Raw genomic sequence first — 22,206 nt, 5'->3', positions numbered from 1 at the left:
ATTTGTTTTCGGTTTACAGTGCAGCAGCCAGGGGGGAACAATTAGACAAGAGGGGGGGAATAAATGCAGTATACAGATTAAGTAGAAGTACACAGTGTTCGTTCCAATCAGAAGATCTAAGTGGAGTGACTGGACAATCAGTCCGTCCAGCGGTTTGTCAGGAGTTCAGCAGGTGGACTGCTTGTGGAAAGAAGCTTTTGAGGCTTCTATTGGTTCTGGTGGGAATGGCCCTATATCTTTTCCCGGATGGCAGCAGGATGAGCTCGCCATAGCCTGGGTGCGGCGGATCATTGGCTATCCTAGTCGCCCGTTTTTTGGCTCTGGACCTGTACAGGTCATGGACAGGCGGGAGGTCAACTCCGATGATCTTCTCAGCGGACCTTACCACTTTTTGGAGCCTGCGTTTGTCTCTCTCGCTGGCGGAGCTATACCAGACGATAATCGTGGAGCACAGGACAGATTCTACAATTGCGGAGTAGTAGAGGAGCAGGAGATTCTGTGGGACATTAAACTTCTTAAGTTGCCTTAAGAAGAACAGCCTCTGCTGCGCCCTGCCGATGATGGCATTTGCATTTGGTCCCCACTTGGGGTCTCTAGAGATCATAGTCCCCAGGAACTTGAAGGAGTCCACTAGCGGCACCGCACTGTCAGCTATGATTAGTGGGGGTGTTTCAGCTGGTTTCTTCCTGAAGTCTACTACCATCGCAACGGTTTTAAGTGGGTTAAGCTCAGGTTGTTGCGGCTGCACCACCGGGCCAACCGATCCACTTCCAGTCTGTAGTCCGATTTGTCCCCTTCTTTTATGAGGCCTATGATGGTGGTGTCGTCGGCGAATTTGATGATTTTAACTGACTGGGACTCGGAGGAACACTCATTAGTGTACAGGGAGAAGAGCAGGGGTGAGAGGACACAGCCCTGGAGTGCCCCCATACTGATGGACCGAGCTTGGGAGGTGAATCCCCCCGCTTTGACCACCTGTGTTCTGTCGATCAGAAAGTCCACAATCCAGGAACAGATTGCTTCCGAGACCCCCTGGCGGAGTAGTTTGTGGTAGAGAATGCTGGGGTTGATTGTATTGAAGGCCGAGCTGAAGTCTACAAACAGGATCCTCGCGTAGGTTCCAGGCGTGTCCAGATGCTGCAGGATGTGGTGCAGGCCCAGATTGACAGCATCCTCAACGCAACCGATTCGCTCGGTAGGCAAACTGGAGGGGGTCGAGATCGGGGCTGGTCACGGCTTTAAGGTGGTTCAGGACCAGGCGCTCGAACACTTTGATGACCACAGACGTCAGTGCAATCGGTCTGTAGTCATTTAGGCTTGCGATATTAGGTTTCTTGGGGATCGGAACGATTGCGGAGATTTTGAAGCAGGAGGGAACTTTGCGTGTTTTTAGCGATTCATTAAATATTTTGGAGAATATGGGGGCTAGCTGCCCTCAGGGCAGATGGGGATACTCCGTCAGGATCGAGTACCTTCCTTGGATTGACCCTCTTGAACATCTCCTCCACATCCTCATCGGCGAACTGTAGTGCTTGGGGTTGGCGGTCAGAGGTGTGGGCAGTGGGGATGAGTTGGTGTAGATGCAGAGTATTACTACAACAATAGTAGTGGGGGCGAATTGCCTCTGCTTTGTGTATACTCCCCCTCCCCCCCCATTCTATGCCTCTCTTTGTGTATACCTCCCCCTATTCTATGCCTCTTTGTGTATAGTATACCTCTCCCCCATTCTATGCCTCTGTGTATAGTATACCTCTCCCCCTATTCTATGTCTCTGTGTATAGTATACATCCCCCCTCTCACCCTATTCTATGCCTCTGTGTATAGTATATCTCCCCCACTCTCCCCCTATTCTATGCCTGTGTATAGTATACCTCCCCCAATTCTATGCCTGTGTATAGTATACCTCCCCCAATTCTATGCCTCTGTGTATAGTATACCCCCCCCATTCTATGCCTCTTTGTGTATACCTCCCCCTATTCTATGCCTCTCTTTGTGTATAGTATACCTCTCCCCCTCTCCCACATTCTATGCCTCTGTGTATAGTATACCTCTCCCCCTATTCTATGTCTCTCGGCTGTGGGTGCGTAGGCGGGAGCGATGTCCTGGATGGTGGCACGGGCGCCCCCCTCAGCTGTGCCCGCCACGGCGCCCAGAGCACGTGCCCCACTCGCCCTACCATAGTTACGCCTCTGACCCTAACACACTTGCTATCACTATTTTCTGAACCCTGTGAGAATAAGGGTGTGATACACTTGAAAAGGAGAGCACACACAGCAGCTATATGGCACACTCATACACAATGCAGGAATAATGTACACAACAATAATACTGCACTGGACAGGCAATTTACATACAATAGCAGACATGTATTTGCAGAGAGATAGAACAATGCACAGCAGTCCTGGATGTACACTGCTCAAAAAAATAAAGGGAACACTAAAATAACACATCCTAGATCTGAATGAAGGAAATATTCTTATTTAATACTTTGTTCTTTACATAGTTGAATGTGCTGCCAACAAAATCACACAAAAATTATCAATGGAAATCAAATTTATTAACCCATGGAGGTCTGGATTTGGAGTCACACTCAAAATTAAAGTGGAAAAACACACTACAGGCTGATCCAACGTTGATGTAATGTCCTTAAAACAAGTCAAAATGAGGCTCAGTAGTGTGTGTGGCCTCCACGTGCCTGTATGACCTCCCTACAACGCCTGGGCATGCTCCTGATGAGGTGGCGGATGGTGTCCTGAGGGATCTCCTCCCAGACCTGGACTAAAGAATCCGACAACTCCTGGACAGTCTGTGGTGCAACGTGGCGTTGGTGGATGGAGCGAGACTTGATGTCCCAGATGTGCTCAATTGGATTCAGGTCTGGAGAACGGGCGGGCCAGTCCATAGCATCAATGCCTTCGTCTTGCAGGAACTGCTGACACACTCCAGCCACATGAGGTCTAGCATTGTCTTGCATTAGGAGGAACCCAGGGCCAACTGCACCAGCATATGGTCTCACAAGGGGTCTGAGGATCTCATCTCGGTACCTAATGGCAGTCAGGCTACCTCTGGTGAGCACATGGAGGGCTGTGCGGCCCCCCAAAGAAATGCCACCCCACACCATTACTGACCCACTGCCAAACCGGTCATGCTGGAGGATGTTGCAGGCAGCAGAACGTTCTCTTTGGCGTCTCCAGACTCTGTCACGTCTGTCACATGTGCTCAGTGAGAACCTGCTTTCATCTGTGAAGAGCACAGGTCGCCAGTGGCGAATTTGCCAATCTTGGTGTTCTCTGGCAAATGCCAAACGTCCTGCACGGTGTTGGGCTGTAAGCACAACCCCCACCTGTGGACGTCGGGCCCTCATACCACCCTCATGGAGTCTGTTTCTGATCGTTTGAGTAGACATGCACATTTGTGGCTTGCTGGAGGTCATTTTGCAGGGCTCTGGCAGTGCTCCTCCTGTTCCTCCTTGCACAAAGGCGGAGGTAGCGGTCCTGCTGCTGGGTTGTTGCCCTCCTACGGCCTCCTCCACGTCTCCTGATGTACTGACCTGTCTCCTGGTAGCGCCTCCATGCTCTGGACACTACGCTGAAAGACACAGCAAACCTTCTTGCCACAGCTCGCATTGATGTGCCATCCTGGATGAGCTGCACTACCTGAGCCACTTGTGTGGGTTGTAGACTCCGTCTCATGCTACCACTAGAGTGAAAGCACCGCCAGCTTTCAAAAGTGACCAAAACATCAGCCAGAAAGCATAGGAGCTGAGAAGTGGTCTGTGGTCACCACCTGCAGAACAACTCCTTTATTGGGGGTGTCTTGCTAATTGCCTATAATTTCCACCTGTTGTCTATTCCATTTGCACAACAGCATGTGAAATTGATTGTCAATCAGTGTTGCTTCCTAAGTGGACAGTTTGATTTCACAGAAGTGTGATTGACTTGGAGTCACATTGTGTTGTTTAAGTGTTCCCTTTATTTTTTTGAGCAGTGTATATCACAGAATAACTGTACCACCTATTCTGTCAGCAACACACTTATTTCTTAACACAGTCAAATGACAGGTAGAATACTCAAGTGTCCTGTATAAGCATGGCGCTGGATACATAGGATACAGCGTCCAGCAATCCCATAGAGAGCAGCCCTTAGCAAAAAAGGGCGCCAGGTCTCAGCAGGGAGTGAGAGGAAAGTGAAAGCAGCTCCAGAGCGGGAACATATTCAGTAAATGGCACCCGGAGCTAGGGGGTGGGGGAGGGGCTACAGGCAGCGCTATATCCCCACAGTGCTGGACTTCACCACCGGTACTTAGTGGAGCCTAAAATATATGCCTGTGCTCCCTTTACTGCCTTGGTGGATATAGTGGGGTCCCTGAGCAGTACAGTGTCCACACCAGCCGCGCGGTCCGCCTTCCATGGGCCGCACGCGAATCACGATTTGTACACGGTGGGTTCCCCTGGGGGACCCTCTTACCTCCTCCCCAAGTCCTGGAGCCTCGCGATCCTTGAGATGATACAGCGGCGGTGTGCCAAAATACCGGTGTGTCTCCGCTGTAAGTTCCTGGGAACCAGGCAGCGGGCGTATACAGCACCGCAAAGGGGTGGTGATGGAGCTGCAGCACGGCATGTCTCCCAGACATAGAAGTGCTGCGGCTCAGTCAGCATAATAAAGCTTTCTTCATTTTTCAAAGTCTTCAGGGCTGCCTCAGGCAGCCCCATCTTTTAGTGACCTGCACTGCAGGTACCAACTTTAAAACTGAACTCCTGTGCATGGAGGAGGGGTTATATAGAGGAAGCGGTGCAGTGCATCCTGGGAACAGTCAAAGATTTTAGCCTGTTGGTGCCTCGGATCAAGATCCAACTCTACACCCCGATGTTATTCCCTGTGGAATACAAGTGTACCCCGCTGCAGAAACCCTATTTCTCTTACAGCAAGGCTGGGGAACAGGGGAGGAAATACTCAGGCTGGCTGACGCACTAGAATAGGCTCCATTGATGATAGAGCAGATCCAAAGCGCAATGGTCTGTTTTGTAGTCGGCCAACCAAGTTTATGTACATCAGAAAGAATAAATCTAAGAAAAACCCCTGAAAACATACCCCACTCCTATGGGCACCTAACGAACTCTGGGAAAGATCTATTGTAGCAGCACGGATCATGCTGCTATAGCACTTCCTGCTTACACTCATTACCAAGGAGTAACATCTTGTCTGCTGAATCGGAGGAGTGAAAACTTTCCCCTCCGGTGATATTCGCTAGAGCACACAACTGCTGTGTCTCACCCACAGCCAGCTCCACTGGGTATGCGTGAGCAGCCAGGGATAGCGCTGTCCCAGGCTGTGGTGAATGTCGAAATCGATAGCTGTCGGTGTCAGGGGTGGTAATCATGTGACCGCCGGTCGGCTGACCGACAGTCACATGACATCCTCCGTGAGCCCGACAGCTCACTATCCCGATGGTCGGCATGCCGACCAACAGGGACTATTTCCACTCGTGGGTGTCCACGACACCCATAGAGTGGGAATAGAACCCGTGGCGACCGCAGGTCGCCACCGAGCCCGCAGCGTGGCGAGCGCAGCGATCCCGCAAGGGGCTTGCTGCACTCGCCCCTCCCCGCCGGGATCCCGGCGTCGGTATGCTGCCGGGATCCTGGCGTCGGTAAGGTGACCGGCGGTCAGGAGACCGCCGGTCACCCGTACTACACCCGGTGTCAGAACGGTCAGTTCATACACTGTCCTGCATATCAATGTGGTATCTGGTAGATAACATCGTTGATATAGATGGGTGTATAGCGCACACCGGCATATTCATACATAGAGGAGAAGAGGTATCAGCACATAAAACGTGCACTGATACCACTTCTCCCCTAAAACGCCTAATCTTACATCTACCCCACTGGCCTGTTAGGAGTTGCAGGAGGGAGGAATTTATATTTAAAGTTACAGGTTTTAATTTAAGTGCCAGCTCCTCCGACCTACTTGCAATCCCATGGTCCAGTGTCCCCCAGCCTTGCTGAAAAAGAAATAACTGGTATGCTAATGAGGGAATGGGAGGAGACTTGTACCCTGAATTAGAAAAATTATTGATATCGTATTGTAGTTTGAGAAGAGAAAAAAAAATAATAAAAAAAAAAATAATAATAATTTATGTACAGGTTAGAAATACATTATTTATGGGGAAAGAAAATAAAATAAAACCAGTACATCCAGTTATGAAAATCCATTTTATTCTGATCATAAATATTCACAAAAGGATAAATAAGGATAATCCAAGTGTTAAAATTAAGAAAATTAATTCAGGACGAGCACAAAATGTCAATAAATACTATCACCAGACCTTTTCTTTACAGCTGAAATGATGATTAAAAAAAAAAAAGTAGAATTTTTCTAAATTCTGGGGGTTACAGAATCTCCTGCATCATACAGGGAAAAATCCCTCGTTAATAACGCCACTGGAAAATAAAATTATTTTTTTTAAATAAATACAGGGAAACAAATGTCAAGGTGAGGTAACAGAACTGGCCTTTACAGTAGGAGTAGTTTCCTGTTCTGGAAGAGGGCCTATCGGAAGCCGGCATGGAATTTGGAAATATTTCTCCCTGAATACAAGCTGACAGTCAATGACTATGGCTTATAAACCCAAATACCACTTCAGGTTAAATCAGTTTCATTAACATGATCGAAATATACATATGATATTGCTTCATTTCTACAATTTTAAAATTATATTTTTTATTTCATTTTTTTTTTTTTTGAGAAAAGCTAAAACCATTAAGAAAAACCTGCAATTTAAAATTGTATTATGTTAATCACCGTTGCATTTATCAGATATTAAAATAATTCACTCTTTCATTGGACATACCAAATAATAAAATTTAAAAAAAAAAAATATTACATAAACCAACACCAATTTGGTGACAGAATTTGAGGGAACCCATGAAGGCTGTATAGAAATGTGGCATGAGTAAGGCATTTAAGCTAAAATTAGTTGTCCTAAAAATATAGAAGATTTATATATCTATAGGTTTTATATACATTTATTATGTGCTAGGACAAATAGTCCCAATGGCTTCGTCTTATGATTTCATATAAAAGTTTGTTTGTACAGCAGGATTTACAAAATGATTTAACAACTTGTTCAGAAACTTGTGGAAAGTTTTTTAAAAATGTGAAACAATCTCATACTGAAAAGGCCTGCTTACACTTGTTTTCTATGGCATAGATAGGCAGATGTGTGCATCATTCATTAGCTCATGGTCAACAATGGGGGATATTAAATTAGTGCAGAGTTTTCCCCGACAGTCAGAAAACCGTCACTAATTCGACCATTGGCTATTCAATCACAGGCGTTTGACAGGTTTTTGCTCCGTTTTCACCATGCCTTTTTGATTTTTTTTTTGAATCGGCATGGGCGAAGATGGACCAAAAAAACCTGTCGAAAATGCCTGCAAATTCGAAAAACCACGTGGATCGGCAGCAAATTCACAGATCCACGTGGTATTTGGCCGGACGGATTTTTCAACAAGTTGAAAAATCAGGCCGGGCTTTGAATAGGTCAAATGTGAATATGACCTGCAAAATGGTGGAAAGTGTTGTTTTTTCGACAAATCGATAAAACTGCACTAATTGAATACCCCTCATAGCCCCTTAGTCCTCTCAGTATAGTACATTTGTCATCCGCAACTAACACTTATTTCTCTGGATTGTGTCTGACAGGTGTAACTGAGACTAATACCCTCCCCTCGCCCTGAATAATAACCATCGGGTTTATCTGTTCAAAATAAATTAAAATGAAGTTCACTTATTATTTACAATAGTGTCTTGTTACAAGATAAATCATTGTGCCTGTTAATGTCCTAGCTGGGGTTATCAGCAGTTTGGGGTTCCCACCAGAACATCCATCAGATAGTCTAAGTCACTAAGTTCTAGCATAGAGTCCTGTCCATCCGACAAGGCCTTCTCCTCAGCAACATTCATATTAGATAATGTTTTGAAGTTTAAGAGATTGCTGTTCGACCAGGGATCGCTATCATACATAGAAGTATCAATGTCTTCAAAAATGTCTTCTAGGTTATCACCAAGGAGGTAGGTGGAGGAGCTTAGGAGGCTTGACGTTGCCGTCAGCTTACTAGATTCTTCTCTGCTCCCATCCCTACTGATGTCCTTTGGGCAACAAAGCTGGTCATCATCTGACTGGGGAAGTGGAGAACTGCTCAGTCCCTCAAAGTTGTTTAAATCCTCAAGGATGGTGGAAATGGAAGAATATAAAGATGCATCCATGGTGGAGAGTAGGGTGTCTTCTCCCTGGATTTCTGGGGCTGGTTTTCTGCTCTCATTGGCAAAAGTTTGGGAGTAGTCCTTCCTGGAGCCGTCTTCCATGGTTTTCCACACTCCTGGCACAGCGGATTCTGCCTGCATGTTATCTTGAAGGCGACGCAGAGTGTTGGCCACCAGCACAAGATGCCTCAGGTTGGGCTCCACATGATGCAGACTGCGATGAAGCTTCACAAGAGATATATTCATCAAGCAGTGGGACTGCACCGCAGGCAGCGAGCTCTGGCTCCGCGCTGCCATCTCTGGTTCAGAACCACTTCCCATCTCCCCCTCCACCTCTGAAAATTTACGCTTGATCCCTTTGGCCAACATGGGTCTGTGAAACAAAATGAAAATACATAGTGATTAGCCATGCCCTGATGCGGACAGAGGTTACTGTTGAAAGATAATGGGAGACAGATCATGTAGTAGACACATTATGCTTCTATACAGAGATCTACACACGTTACAAAAACACTTCACTCCTGTGTGTAGGTCTGGTTATATGACTCACTGATGACAAAGTTTCAGGCCTATTTCGTTTTCTGTATAAGAACATGAAGAAATATATGTATGTGTCCCGACTATAGGATCAAAGGCAAATAAAACAAAGTCTTAAAAAAACATGAAAGGGAGACTTTATAGCACATCCACTACAGGTGATATCCTTCTATTGCAAAACCTATACTGTGTGCCCCGCATCCTCTCTACAATCAACTCCACACAACAAAGCATTAAGGTGGATTATACCAGGGTTATCTAATGGTAGTTGGTCACCATAGACAGCAATGATAAATTAAAATATGGCACTTGACTATACATCTACTTTGGTCTAGGGCTGGGGTTTGCAAGGCGCCCGATTTCATGCCCCGGAATCAAGTAGCTGCCTAGGACACAAAAACACGGCTTTACTCGTAACATAAATTATACACTAGAGCAAGGGTAGGCAACGTGTGGAACTACATACTTCAGCATGGCCTTTTATAGTGTGAACATGATCTAACAGTAAAATTGAGGCAGGGCATGCTTGGATGTGTAGTGCCCCACATTACCTATACCAGCAACAGCATTATCACGGGCATATGTCACGCTTTCCTTATTATTTTGGAACTAACAGACCCCTCCTGTGTCGAATGTTGCTCAGGGGTCTAGCTGGACTTAAGAAGCCTATATATCAGCAAACAATTTACAGATTCTGCATTTTAATCCCCAAATTTAATGATACTCCAATCCACCAATAAGCGCCCATGTATTGCCAATATTTCAGTGATTTGCAGATCAAAGATCAGCGAATCATGAAAGTGCCCATTTTACTAGTAACTGTCTGAAAGTGCCCATTTTACTAGTAACTGTCTGCAAATCGGCTGATTATCACCACACAATAACGAACTACAGAGAAACCCAAGTTATTGGATTTACCGATTACAATCACTTTTTGGACGCAATCATCTGCGATACGCAAAATTGCCCCAGCTGATTGCGGCTGTATGAATCCCATAACTCTGCTCGCTGTATTACCATAGACTAGTTATGTCATCTGGAACGGAGCAGTAGTTAAGGCAAGTTGGAAACAGACTACAAGATTAGGGAATAAGAAAATAATTGAAGAAATTTAGCTCCCTCTTTTTTTTCCTTTAAATAAATTTAATGGACAAGTCAGCTTTAAATCATTGGGAAACGGTCTTATTGTAACTAGTTTTGTAATGTAGTTTTGCATTGTATGCCACTGTTAATCACCCCAACCAAATTTCGCTTTATAGAAATATTTACAAATGTACCCATCACACATTTCTTACTGGTACGATATTATAGAAACCATTATGTTATAAAAAAACAAAAAAAAAAAACAAAGCATGTTGTGGCAGTAATCTAAAATGTATTTAGTTCGGACAATGGGGGTAATTCAGAGTTGATCGCAGCAGGATTTTTGTTAGCAATTGGGCAAAACCATGTGCACTGCAGGGGAGGCAGATATAACATGTGCAGAGAGAGTTAGATTTGGGTGTGGTGTGTTCAATCTGAAATCTAAATTGCAGTGTAAAAATAAAGCAGCCAGTATTTACCCTGCACAGAAACAAAATAACCCACCCAAATCTAACTCTCTCTGCAAATGTTATATCTGACCCCCTGCAGTGCACATGGTTTTGCCCAACTGCTAACAAAGTTCCTGCTGCGATCAACTCAGAATTACCCCCAATGATGCTAATTAGGTGCCATCAAAAATATTCAGCATAAGAAGTCAATAAAGAAATCAATTGTAAGTATATATTTGTATAACAATTAAACGTACTACAACTACATGAAATCTAATGAGGCCCATACATCTACGGCCAATTCCACATTCTGCCGATGACAATCTGACCTGCTCTTCAAAAACACAGACGGACATCGATGATTGGCGATGCGCCGGGGAATCCACAAAATCCAGTATGTTGGGAGAGGGTTAGCATCCCCCCTCATTTAGGTTGGCAGCTGAGATTTAACCAAGAGCTATTTAAATGTGCGTTTAGACTTAATCACTGCGTGGCATCAGGAATCAATATTTCAGTATTAAAAATCACGACTCGTCCATCCCGATAATTTTTTGTTGAAAGCCTTAATTCAAGGATTTCCAAGAAGTTGGTTTTCCCTGAACCCCCCAACCCAGGCATTAGCAGAACGGGGAATTGTCCTAATAGCTGGCTAAATGTATAGGCCCCACTAGTCTTATGTGCCCGCTTTTAAAATCTATTCAGTATATTTTTTTCTTGCCTTTAACCTGGCACAGAGTTGGAACGTTGGTCAACATATTAGGAGGGAATGGAAAATAAGAATTTACTTACCGATAATTCTATTTCTCGGAGTCCGTAGTGGATGCTGGGGTTCCTGAAAGGACCATGGGGAATAGCGGCTCCGCAGGAGACAGGGCACAAAAAAGTAAAGCTTTACTAGGTCAGGTGGTGTGCACTGGCTCCTCCCCCTATGACCCTCCTCCAGACTCCAGTTAGGTACTGTGCCCGGACGAGCATACACAATAAGGGAGGCATTTTGAATCCCGGGTAAGACTCATACCAGCCACACCAATCACACCGTACAACTTGTGATCTAAACCCAGTTAACAGTATGACAACAGAAAGGGCCTCTTAAAGATGGCTCCTTAACAATAACCCGAATTAGGTAACAATAACTATGTACAAGTATTGCAGATAATCCGCACTTGGGATGGGCGCCCAGCATCCACTACGGACTCCGAGAAATAGAATTATCGGTAAGTAAATTCTTATTTTCTCTATCGTCCTAAGTGGATGCTGGGGTTCCTGAAAGGACCATGGGGATTATACCAAAGCTCCCAAACGGGCGGGAGAGTGCGGATGACTCTGCAGCACCGAATGAGAGAACTCCAGGTCCTCCTTTGCCAGGGTATCAAATTTGTAAAATTTTACAAACGTGTTCTCCCCCGACCACGTAGCTGCTCGGCAGAGTTGTAATGCCGAGACCCCTCGGGCAGCCGCCCAAGATGAGCCCACCTTCCTTGTGGAGTGGGCTTTTACAGTTTTAGGCTGTGGCAGGCCTGCCACAGAATGTGCAAGTTGAATTGTGTTACAAATCCAACGAGCAATCGACTGCTTAGAAGCAGGTGCGCCCAACTTGTTGGGTGCATACAATATAAACAGCGAGTCAGATTTTCTGACTCCAGCCGTCCTTGCAATGTATATTTTTAAGGCTCTGACAACGTCCAACAACTTGGAGTCCTCCAAGTCGCTAGTGGCCGCAGGCACCACAATAGGTTGGTTCAGATGAAATGCTGATACCACTTTAGGGAGAAAATGCGGACGAGTCCGCAGTTCTGCCCTATCCGAATGGAAGATTAGATAAGGACTTTTATAAGATAAAGCCGCCAATTCAGATACTCTCCTGGCAGAGGCCAGGGCTAGTAACATAGTCACTTTCAATGTGAGATATTTCAAATCCACCTTTTTCAATGGTTCAAACCAATGGGATTTGAGGAAATCTAAAACTACATTTAGATCCCACGGTGCCACCGGAGGCACCACAGGAGGCTGTATATGCAGTACTCCCTTGACAAAAGTCTGGACCTCAGGGACAGAGGCCAATTCTTTTTGGAAGAATATTGACAGGGCCGAAATTTGAACCTTAATGGATCCCAATTTGAGACCCATAGATAATCCTGATTGCAGGAAATGTAGGAAACGACCCAGTTGGAATTCCTCCGTCGGAACCCTCCGATCCTCGCACCACGCTACATATTTTCGCCAAATGCGGTGATAATGTTTCACGGTGACTTCCTTCCGTGCCTTAATCAAGGTAGGAATGACTTCTTCTGGAATGCCTTTCCCTTTTAGGATCTGGCGTTCAACCGCCATGCCGTCAAACGCAGCCGCGGTAAGTCTTGAAAAAGACAGGGACCCTGCTGTAGCAGGTCCCTTCTCAGAGGTAGAGGCCACGGTTCGTCCGTGAGCATCTCTTGAAGTTCCGGATACCAAGTCCTTCTCGGCCAATCCGGAACCACTAGTATTGTTCTTACTCTTCTTTGCCGTATGATCTTCAATACCTTTGGTATGAGCGGCAGAGGAGGAAACACATACACTGACTGGTACACCCAAGGAGTTACCAGTGCGTCCACAGCTATTGCCTGTGGATCTCTTGACCTGGCGCAATATTTGTCCAGTTTCTTGTTGAGGCGAGACGCCATCATGTCTACAATTGGTCTTTCCCAACGGTCTATTAACATGTTGAAGACTTCTGGATGTAGACCCCACTCTCCCGGATGAAGATCGTGTCTGCTGAGGAAGTCTGCTTCCCAGTTGTCCACGCCCGGGATGAACACTGCTGACAGTGCTATCACGTGATTCTCCGCCCAGCGAAGAATCTTGGCAGCTTCTGCCATTGCACTCCTGCTTCTTGTGCCGCCCTGCCTGTTTACATGGGCGACCGCCGTGATGTTGTCCGACTGAATCAACACCGGCTTTCCTTGCAGGAGAAGTTCCGCCTGGCTTAGAGCATTGTAGATTGCTCTTAGTTCCAGAATGTTTATGTGAAGAGACTTTTCCAGACTCGTCCATACTCCCTGGAAGTTTCTTCCTTGTGTGACTGCTCCCCAGCCTCTCAGGCTGGCGTCCGTGGTCACCAGGATCCAATCCTGAATGCCGAATCTGCGGCCTTCTAATAGGTGAGCCTTCTGCAACCACCACAGAAGTGACACCCTTGTCTTTGGTGACAGGGTTATTCGCAGGTGCATCTGCAGATGCGACCCTGACCATTTGTCCAACAGATCCCTTTGGAATATTCTTGCATGGAATCTGCCGAATGGAATTGCTTCGTAAGAAGCCACCATTTTTCCCAGGACTCTTGTGCATTGATGTACTGACACTTTTCCTGGTTTTAGGAGGTTCCTGACCAGATCGGATAACTCCTTGGCTTTTTCCTCTGGAAGGAAAACCTTTTTCTGAACCGTGTCCAGAATCATTCCTAGGAACAGCAGACGAGTTGTCGGGATTAAATGGGATTTTGGAATATTCAGAATCCACCCGTGTTGTCTTAGCACCTCTTGAGATAGTGCTAAAGCTGTCTCCAGCTGTTCTCTGGACCTTGCCCTTATTAGGAGATCGTCCAAGTATGGGATAACTAATACGCCTTTTCTTCGAAGAAGAATCATCATCTCGGCCATTACCTTGGTAAAGACCCGAGGCGCCGTGGACAATCCGAACGGCAGCGTCTGAAACTGATAGTGACAGTTTTGAACAATGAACCTGAGGTACCCCTGGTGTGCGGTGTAAATCGGAACGTGTAGATACGCATCCTTGATGTCCAAGGATACCATAAAGTCCCCTTCTTCCAGGTTCGCTATCACTGCTCTGAGTGACTCCATCTTGAACTTGAACTTTTTTATGTAGAGGTTCAAGGACTTCAGATTTAGAATAGGCCTTACCGAGCCATCCGGCTTCGGTACCACAAATAGAGTGGAATAATACCCCTTTCCTTGTTGTAATAGGGGTACTTTGACTATCACCTGCTGAGCGTACAGCTTGTGAATGGCTTCCAACACCCTCTCCCTTTCGGAAGAGACGGTTGGTAAGGCAGACTTCAGGAAACGATGAGGAGGATCCGTCTCTAATTCCAACCTGTACCCCTGAGATATTATCTGCAGGATCCAGGGGTCTACCTGCGAGTGAGCCCACTGCGCGCTGTAATTTTTGAGACGGCCCCCCACTGTCCCCGAGTCCGCTTGAGAGGCCCCAGCGTCATGCTGAGGTTTTTGCAGGAGCCGGGGAGGGCTTCTGTTCCTGGGAAGGAGCTGCCTGTTGGTGTCTCTTCCCTCTTCCTCTGCCTCGTGGCAGGTACGACAAGCCCTTTGCTCTCTTATTTTTGTAGGAGCGAAAAGGCTGCGGTTGAAAGGTCGGTGCCTTTCTCTGTTGGGGAGTGACTTGAGGTAAAAAAGTGGATTTCCCGGCAGTAGCCGTGGCCACCAAGTCTGATAGACCAACTCCAAATAACTCCTCCCCTTTATACGGCAAAACCTCCATGTGACGTTTTGAATCCGCATCGCCTGTCCACTGTCGTGTCCATAAGGCTCTTCTGGCTGAAATGGACATAGCACTCACCCGAGATGCCAGTGTGCAAATATCCCTCTGTGCATCACGCATATAGATAAATGCATCCTTTATTTGTTCTAACGACAGTAAAACATTGTCCCTATCTAGGGTATCAATATTTTCAATCAGGGATTCTGACCAAACTACTCCAGCACTGCACATCCAGGCAGTTGCTATAGCTGGTCGTAGTATAACACCTGCATGTGTGTATATATTCTTTTGAATAACTTCCATCTTTCTATCTGATGGATCCTTAAGTGCGGCCGTCTCAGGAGAGGGTAACGCCACTTGTTTGGATAAGCGTGTGAGCGCCTTGTCCACCTTAGGGGGTGTTTCCCAGCGCGCCCTAACCTCTGGCGGGAAAGGGTATAATGCCAATAACTTTTTTGAAATTATCAACTTTTTATCAGGAGCAACCCACGCTTCATCACACACGTCATTTAATTCTTCTGATTCAGGAAAAACTGTTTGTAGTTTTTTCACACCATACATAATACCCTGTTTTACGGTATCTGTAGTATCAGCTAAATGTAACGTCTCCTTCATTGCCAAAATCATATAACGTGTGGCCCTACTGGAAAATACGTTTGAATTTCTACCGTCGTCACTGGAATCAGTGCCCGTGTCTGGGTCTGTGTCGACCGACTGAGGCAAAGGGCGTTTTACAGCCCCTGACGGTGTTTGAGGCGCCTGGACAGGCATTAATTGATTGTCCGGCCGCCTCATGTCCTCAACTGACTGTTTAAGGGAAGATAAACCATCACGTAATTCCACAAATAAAGGCATCCATTCTGGTGTCGACCCCCTGGGGGGTGACATCTGCATATTTGGCAATTGCTCCGCCTCCACACCAATATCGTCCTCATACATGTCGACACCACGTACCGACACACACCGCAAACTCACAGGGAATGCTCTAATGAAGACAGGACCCACTAGCCCTTTTGGGGAGACAGAGGGAGAGTCTGCCAGCACACACCACAAAGCGCTATATATACAAGGGATATCCTTATATTAAGTGCTCCCTTATAGCTGCTTTAATATATATATATATAGCCATTAATGTGCCCCCCCTCTCTGTTTTACCCTGTTTCTGTAGTGCAGTGCAGGGGAGAGACCTGGGAGCCGTTCTGACCAGCGGAGCTGTGACAGAAAATGGCGCCGTGTGCTGAGGAGATAGGCCCCGCCCCTCTTTCGGCGGGTTCTTCTCCCGCTATTTTTCCAGTCAGGCAGGGGTTAAATATCTCCATATAGCCCCTATGGGCTATATGTGAGGTATTTTTAGCCTTGTATAAGGTTTATATTTGCCTCTCAGAGCGCCCCCCCCCCAGCGCTCTGCACCCTCAGTGACTGCCCAGTGAAGTGTGCTGAGAGGAAAATGGCGCACAGCTGCAGTGCTGTGCGCTACCTTATGAAGACTGAGGAGTCTTCAGCCGCCGGTTTCCGGACCTCTTCACGCTTCAGCATCTGCAAGGGGGTCGGCGGCGCGGCTCCGGGACCGGACTCCACGGCTGTGCCTGTGTTCGATCCCTCTGGAGCTAATGGTGTCCAGTAGCCAAGCAGCAAATCCACTCTGCATGCAGGTGAGTTTACTACTTTCCCCCTAAGTCCCACGTTGCAGTGATCCTGTTGCCAGCAGGACTCACTGTAAAGAAAAAAACCTAAACTAAACTTTCTCTAAGCAGCTCTTTAGGAGAGCCACCTAGATTGCACCCTTCTCGTTCGGGCACAAAATCTAACTGGAGTCTGGAGGAGGGTCATAGGGGGAGGAGCCAGTGCACACCACCTGACCTAGTAAAGCTTTACTTTTTTGTGCCCTGTCTCCTGCGGAGCCGCTATTCCCCATGGTCCTTTCAGGAACCCCAGCATCCACTTAGGACGATAGAGAAATATGTATTTATGATGGTAAACTGAAAAGCTCAATATTTAGCATCAGTCGGAGAAGATCCCCAACTTGACTCTCAGTATCTTACTATGATCAAATTACAATAACTCTGTAAATTGTGTCAGCTGTTGCCAAGTTACTTCTGGAATCCCACTGCAGCCTGAATTACCCAAGTTACCCTCTCTCTCCAATGCTGTTAATATTAGAAAGTAATTCATATATTGACAATAAGAAATATGTTTCCCATAGTCTATAATGCAATATAGCTGCTGAATATTTTCAAAAGAGAAATGACCATTAACGACCAAGCTATTCCTGAAGGTCACCCACAGCGATACTACCACAGATAAAAAACACCACATAGTATTTTTGTTTTTCGGGAGTCAGTAACTATACAGGTCATCATTAGAACTTCGGCTGCACATGCTGAACAGACACACAGGGACGACAGGTAAACTTCATAGCTGCTGCTAGCTGAAGGCTCCACTAGCAGGCACCATCTCCCCCTCCCTTACCAGCATGACCACCCCACACAACCTCCGCTCGTTACTCATCTCACGAAGCCTGTACAGAATAAGGGCTGCTTCGTTTACTGGAAATCTTAGTACCCTATGTGCACGGATCTAAGTGCAGGTAGAGACACATTAAATATACATTAGCAGACTAAAAGAGATTGTCTAATACAGTCTGATGTCTTCCTCCTAACCCAATTCACAATCAATGTATAGCAATTAGAGGATTCAAATGGAGCAGTCTATGCCTTGTAGCACCAGTGAAGGACCACCTGCTGACTCCCCCACTGAGAAGGAAGCAAGTGTCAACCCCCATCTAGTAGGTGATAAAAAGAAGCAGGTCTAGCCCCCTGGTGTTACAGCAGGCCTATTAAAGAGCAGTGGGTCTAGAGCCCTGCGAGTGACCGCCGCCACAGGGGAGTGGGTCCAGAGCCCTGCGAGTGACCGCCGCCACAGGGGAGTGGGTCCAGAGCCCTGCGAGTGACCGCCGCCACAGGGGAGTGGGTCCAGAGCCCTGCGAGTGACCGCCGCCACAGGGGAGTGGGTCCAGAGCCCTGCGAGTGACCGCCGCCACAGGGGAGTGGGTCCAGAGCCCTGCGAGTGACCGCCGCCACAGGGGAGTGGGTCCAGAGCCCTGCGAGTGACCGCCGCCACAGGGGAGTGGGTCCAGAGCCCTGCGAGTGACCGCCGCCACAGGGGAGTGGGTCCAGAGCCCTGCGAGTGACCGCCGCCACAGGGGAGTGGGTCCAGAGCCCTGCGAGTGACCGCCGCCACAGGGGAGTGGGTCCAGAGCCCTGCGAGTGACCGCCGCCACAGGGGAGTGGGTCCAGAGCCCTGCGAGTGACCGCCGCCACAGGGGAGTGGGTCCAGAGCCCTGCGAGTGACCGCCGCCACAGGGGAGTGGGTCCAGAGCCCTGCGAGTGACCGCCGCCACAGGGGAGTGGGTCCAGAGCCCTGCGAGTGACCGCCGCCACAGGGGAGTGGGTCCAGAGCCCTGCGAGTGACCGCCGCCACAGGGGAGTGGGTCCAGAGCCCTGCGAGTGACCGCCGCCACAGGGGAGTGGGTCCAGAGCCCTGCGAGTGACCGCCGCCACAGGGGAGTGGGTCCAGAGCCCTGCGAGTGACCGCCGCCACAGGGGAGTGGGTCCAGAGCCCTGCGAGTGACCGCCGCCACAGGGGAGTGGGTCCAGAGCCCTGCGAGTGACCGCCGCCACAGGGGAGTGGGTCCAGAGCCCTGCGAGTGACCGCCGCCACAGGGGAGTGGGTCCAGAGCCCTGCGAGTGACCGCCGCCACAGGGGAGTGGGTCCAGAGCCCTGCGAGTGACCGCCGCCACAGGGGAGTGGGTCCAGAGCCCTGCGAGTGACCGCCGCCACAGGGGAGTGGGTCCAGAGCCCTGCGAGTGACCGCCGCCACAGGGGAGTGGGTCTAGAGCCCTGCGAGTGACCGCCGCCACAGGGGAGTGGGTCTAGAGCCCTGCGAGTGACCGTCACAGGGGAGTGGGCCTAGAGCCCTGCGAGTGACCGTCACAGGGGAGATGGGTCTTCCCCCTTGCAAGTGGTTAGAGTAAAGTGGGGCTGCCCACTGTCATTGGTTACAGGGTCAGGTAAGGAGAGCAGTGGGTTTGGCCACTATTGGTTCTGCAAATGTTAATAGTTATCAAGGAGTGAACCTGTTACCAGTGTGTAAGTTATAGAGAGGGGTGACTTGTCTGATTACAGATATATACCGCAGAGAGGAGTGCGTCTGCCCCAGTGGTTAGGAGCTGGCCCCAGTGGCTAAGTTATAGAGAGGCAGATCTTTCACCTGCCAGTCATTATAGAGTGGCGTGGAATGGATCTGTCCCCAGTGGATAAGTTATAGAGAGGAGGATCTGTCCCCTGCCAGTGGTTAAAGTGTTGGATCTGTCCCCAGTAGGAGGATCTGTCTCCTTCCAGTGGTTACAGAGTGGCGTGTATATAAGTTACAGAGGAGGATCTGTCCCCTGCCAGTCATTATAGAGTGGCGTGGATCTGTCTCCAGTGGATAAGTTGTAGAGAGGAGGATCTGTTCTCTGCCAGTGGTTATAGAGTGTTGTATCTGTCCCCAGTGGGGAAGTTACAGAGAGGAGAATCTGTCTCCTGCCAGTGGTTATAGAGTGGCGTGTATCTGTTCCCTGTGGGCAAGTGGCAGAGAGGAGGATCTGTCCCATGCCAGTGGTTAGTGGCGTGGATCTATCCCCAGTGGGTAAGTTATACAGGAGCGGGACCAGGTGTAGATCTCGTATCCGGACTTTGTGCACTGTGCTGGGAGAGCTGCCTCCGCCTCACTGGGTTTCTACCCCTGGGGTAGTCACAGAGCTGGATCTTAACGCTGTCAGTGTATTTGGTTACATGCAGGTCGGGAACCATTCTCCCAGGGGGAAGATCCCTCTGCACCCGTATGATGACCCCCAGTCCCGGGCATGTAGTTAGTATAAAAGCGCAGGGACCCTGTAACTCCGGGCAAGGAGCGCCCCCCTCCCTGCAGCCACCGTCCGCCATTACCCTCCCTAAGCCTACGCACATACCTGCCCAGCTGCTCAGCAGCTAATCAGCGTCCTTCGTGCGGCGATCAGCGACCAATCAGAGCGCAGCATCCCACCCCCGGCCCTGCACAGGAGCCTCGGCAGCTGTACAGCCACTCTCGCCACAGAGCTGTCAGTGACTGCTTAGCCGCTCAGTTTGCCGGAGTGCTGCCTCCATCCAGCCACGCCCCCCGCTCCTCCTATTGGCTAGGCTTTGAGGGGAATACGCCCAGTAAGCTGTCCGAGGCGTCTCCCGGTGAGCGGCGCGTGCCGCCCCCGCCCCTTTCTGTCTCTGAGTGACTAAGCGGGCGTGGGCTGGGGAGGAGGGGGGAAGGGGGAGAGGGTGAATCACGTGGACACGTCATGATGGGCGCCTGAAAGGTGGGCGTGGCCTGAGGAGATTGACAGGGAAGGCCCGGGATGCGTTGTCAGGGTAACGCCTCAGCAGCAGCAGCAGCAGCAGGGGCCTCTCTCGTCAGTCATTCACCCTCAGTGCCAGAAAATAACACGTCAATCGTCATACTGCATCTCCCCTCGCTCTTTCTGTATGATTGCAGTCACATGTGTTAGTTGATCAGATAGGTCTTTCAGCACAGGTGGTCTCAATTGTAAATCAAGAAGGACGCCTGGCAGGAGCCGAGCACTTTGTACCTGATGGAAGGGGTCATGTTGAATGGTCTTTTGTATGGCACTGGAAAGCAGAGCAGTAACAGGGCCATACTTGCCTGCCTGACCCTCTCCATGAGGGAGAAAATGCTCTGTTCCTGGACTTTCCTGGTAATGTATGATTGCCATCACCTGTGGTGAAACACCTTTCTTATCAATTAACTAGCTCACCACAGGTGATGGCAATCATACATTACCAGGAAAGTCCAGGAACAGAGCATTTTCTCCCTCATGGAGAGGGTCAGGTAGGCAAGTATGAACAGGGCACAGATGCGTTCTGTGCAGTTGCGCCCACTGAGCGTGCAACGCCACAATGTTGCATAAAGGGGGCGAGGCCAGCAGCTCCGTTAAGTGCAGCGCTGAATGTGGCGTCCCGTGGACACTCTGATTGACTGCACAGACTGTAGAGTACCTGTCTGGAGCCAGAAGTAACAGCCATGGGCAGTAACTTGTGCTCAGTGATATCACACCCCCCTGCTGGAACGTCTCCCTACCTTCCGCAGTATCTATAAGTCTCATTAAAGTAAACCTTATCAAACGCGTAGCCCACAGCATTCGGAAAATCACAGCAAAATAAGTTGTGCATGTCATCTATAGATAGCGTGAGCGGTAGGGTCACCATTGCAGGCAATGGGGACTCAGCAACAGTCTTTCCGGCTTCAACAAGTGTCCGCGCAGGTATGAAGCACAGTGTGCAGAAAGCCTTCAGCGCATGTGCATTAGTCAACAGCGGTAGGCTACCAGGAGCTTGGCAGAAGACACCATTGGATCTTGTGGGTGGCCTATTGTAATTATCACTGATACTAAAGGAAATATGCTGCCGCTATCATACCTCCCAACTGTCCCGATTTTCATGAGACAGTCCTGTTTATTTGGGACTGTCCTGCGGGACGCAGTGTCCCAGAGTGGGGGCAGTTGGTAGGCTTCCTGTCACTCGCTGCTCTGCTTAGAAGTGAAAAGATGCTGTGTACAGCGTCTATTCACGGGAGATAGAGGGGCTGGTGGCATGGGCAGCAGGTCACAGAGTGCGGACATGCCCCCAAAATGACAAAAACGGGAGCGTAGCTCACGATTGCGGCATTCTCGCAAAACCATTCCCCCTTTTCGGGTGCGCAGGAGTCCCGACCTGGCCTCTAACAACGTTGGAAGGTATGTAGTATTCAGCGGTGTGCGGTGAGGTCGGTGGCTGGGGAGGCACAAGCAGCCAACCCCCCCCCCCCCCCACAGAGTGAGGTAAAAAAAAAAGTGTAGCCCCACCCCCACATTCGTGAAACCAGCACTAGGCAGAACCAGCCGGGGGGGGGGGGGGGGTAATGCCATAGCAGGGGAGACACTCGGTATGGGGTCCCCCTGCCATAGCATTAATCTGCCCCCCCAAAACCAGTCAGCCCAGGGCTGGAATTCCTCGGAAGTGGGGACCTCAAAAAATGAAAATGGGGTCCCTCTCCCGAGCAACAACCAGCACTGAGCTGATAGCCCAGTGCTATGCCCCGCACCCCTGGTGGCGGTGGGTGTGGGGTTGTTAATATTGTTCTTGACAGGTGCCCTACAGGTCCCAGCAAGCCTGCCCCAGCATGCCGGCACTTGGAGAACCACAAGTGCCAGCATGCCCGGACATAAATGGCCCGCTGGCACCTGTGGTCCACCTGTAAAGAACAGTAATATTGTTCTTTACAGGTGGCCAACAGGTCCCAGCAAGCCTGC

General features: G+C 48.9%; 1 protein-coding gene across 1 annotated transcript; it reads right to left on the bottom strand.

Moving 5' to 3' along the window:
- Nucleotides 1-6,197: 6,197 nt before the first annotated feature.
- SERTAD1 (SERTA domain containing 1) lies at nucleotides 6,198-20,083 on the bottom strand. Its single transcript, XM_063937697.1, has 2 exons — nucleotides 19,840-20,083; nucleotides 6,198-8,640 (listed from the first exon to the last, which is right to left on the bottom strand). The coding sequence occupies exon 2, from the start codon at nucleotides 8,634-8,636 to the stop codon at nucleotides 7,860-7,862; it is 777 nt and encodes a 258-aa protein (XP_063793767.1). The 5' UTR covers nucleotides 8,637-8,640; nucleotides 19,840-20,083; the 3' UTR covers nucleotides 6,198-7,859.
- Nucleotides 20,084-22,206: the final 2,123 nt, after the last annotated feature.

Source organism: Pseudophryne corroboree, chromosome 8 (assembly GCF_028390025.1).
Source record: "Pseudophryne corroboree isolate aPseCor3 chromosome 8, aPseCor3.hap2, whole genome shotgun sequence".
Taxonomy (NCBI): domain Eukaryota; kingdom Metazoa; phylum Chordata; class Amphibia; order Anura; family Myobatrachidae; genus Pseudophryne; species Pseudophryne corroboree.
The sequence above is the reverse complement of the archived record's forward strand: the minus strand, read 5'-3'. Positions and strand labels throughout refer to the sequence as shown.

Bases quoted from the DNA above. Each gene is read 5' to 3' on its own strand.
- SERTAD1 (XM_063937697.1), bottom strand. From the start codon at position 8,636: ATGTTGGCCAAAGGGATCAAGCGTAAATTTTCAGAGGTGGAGGGGGAG.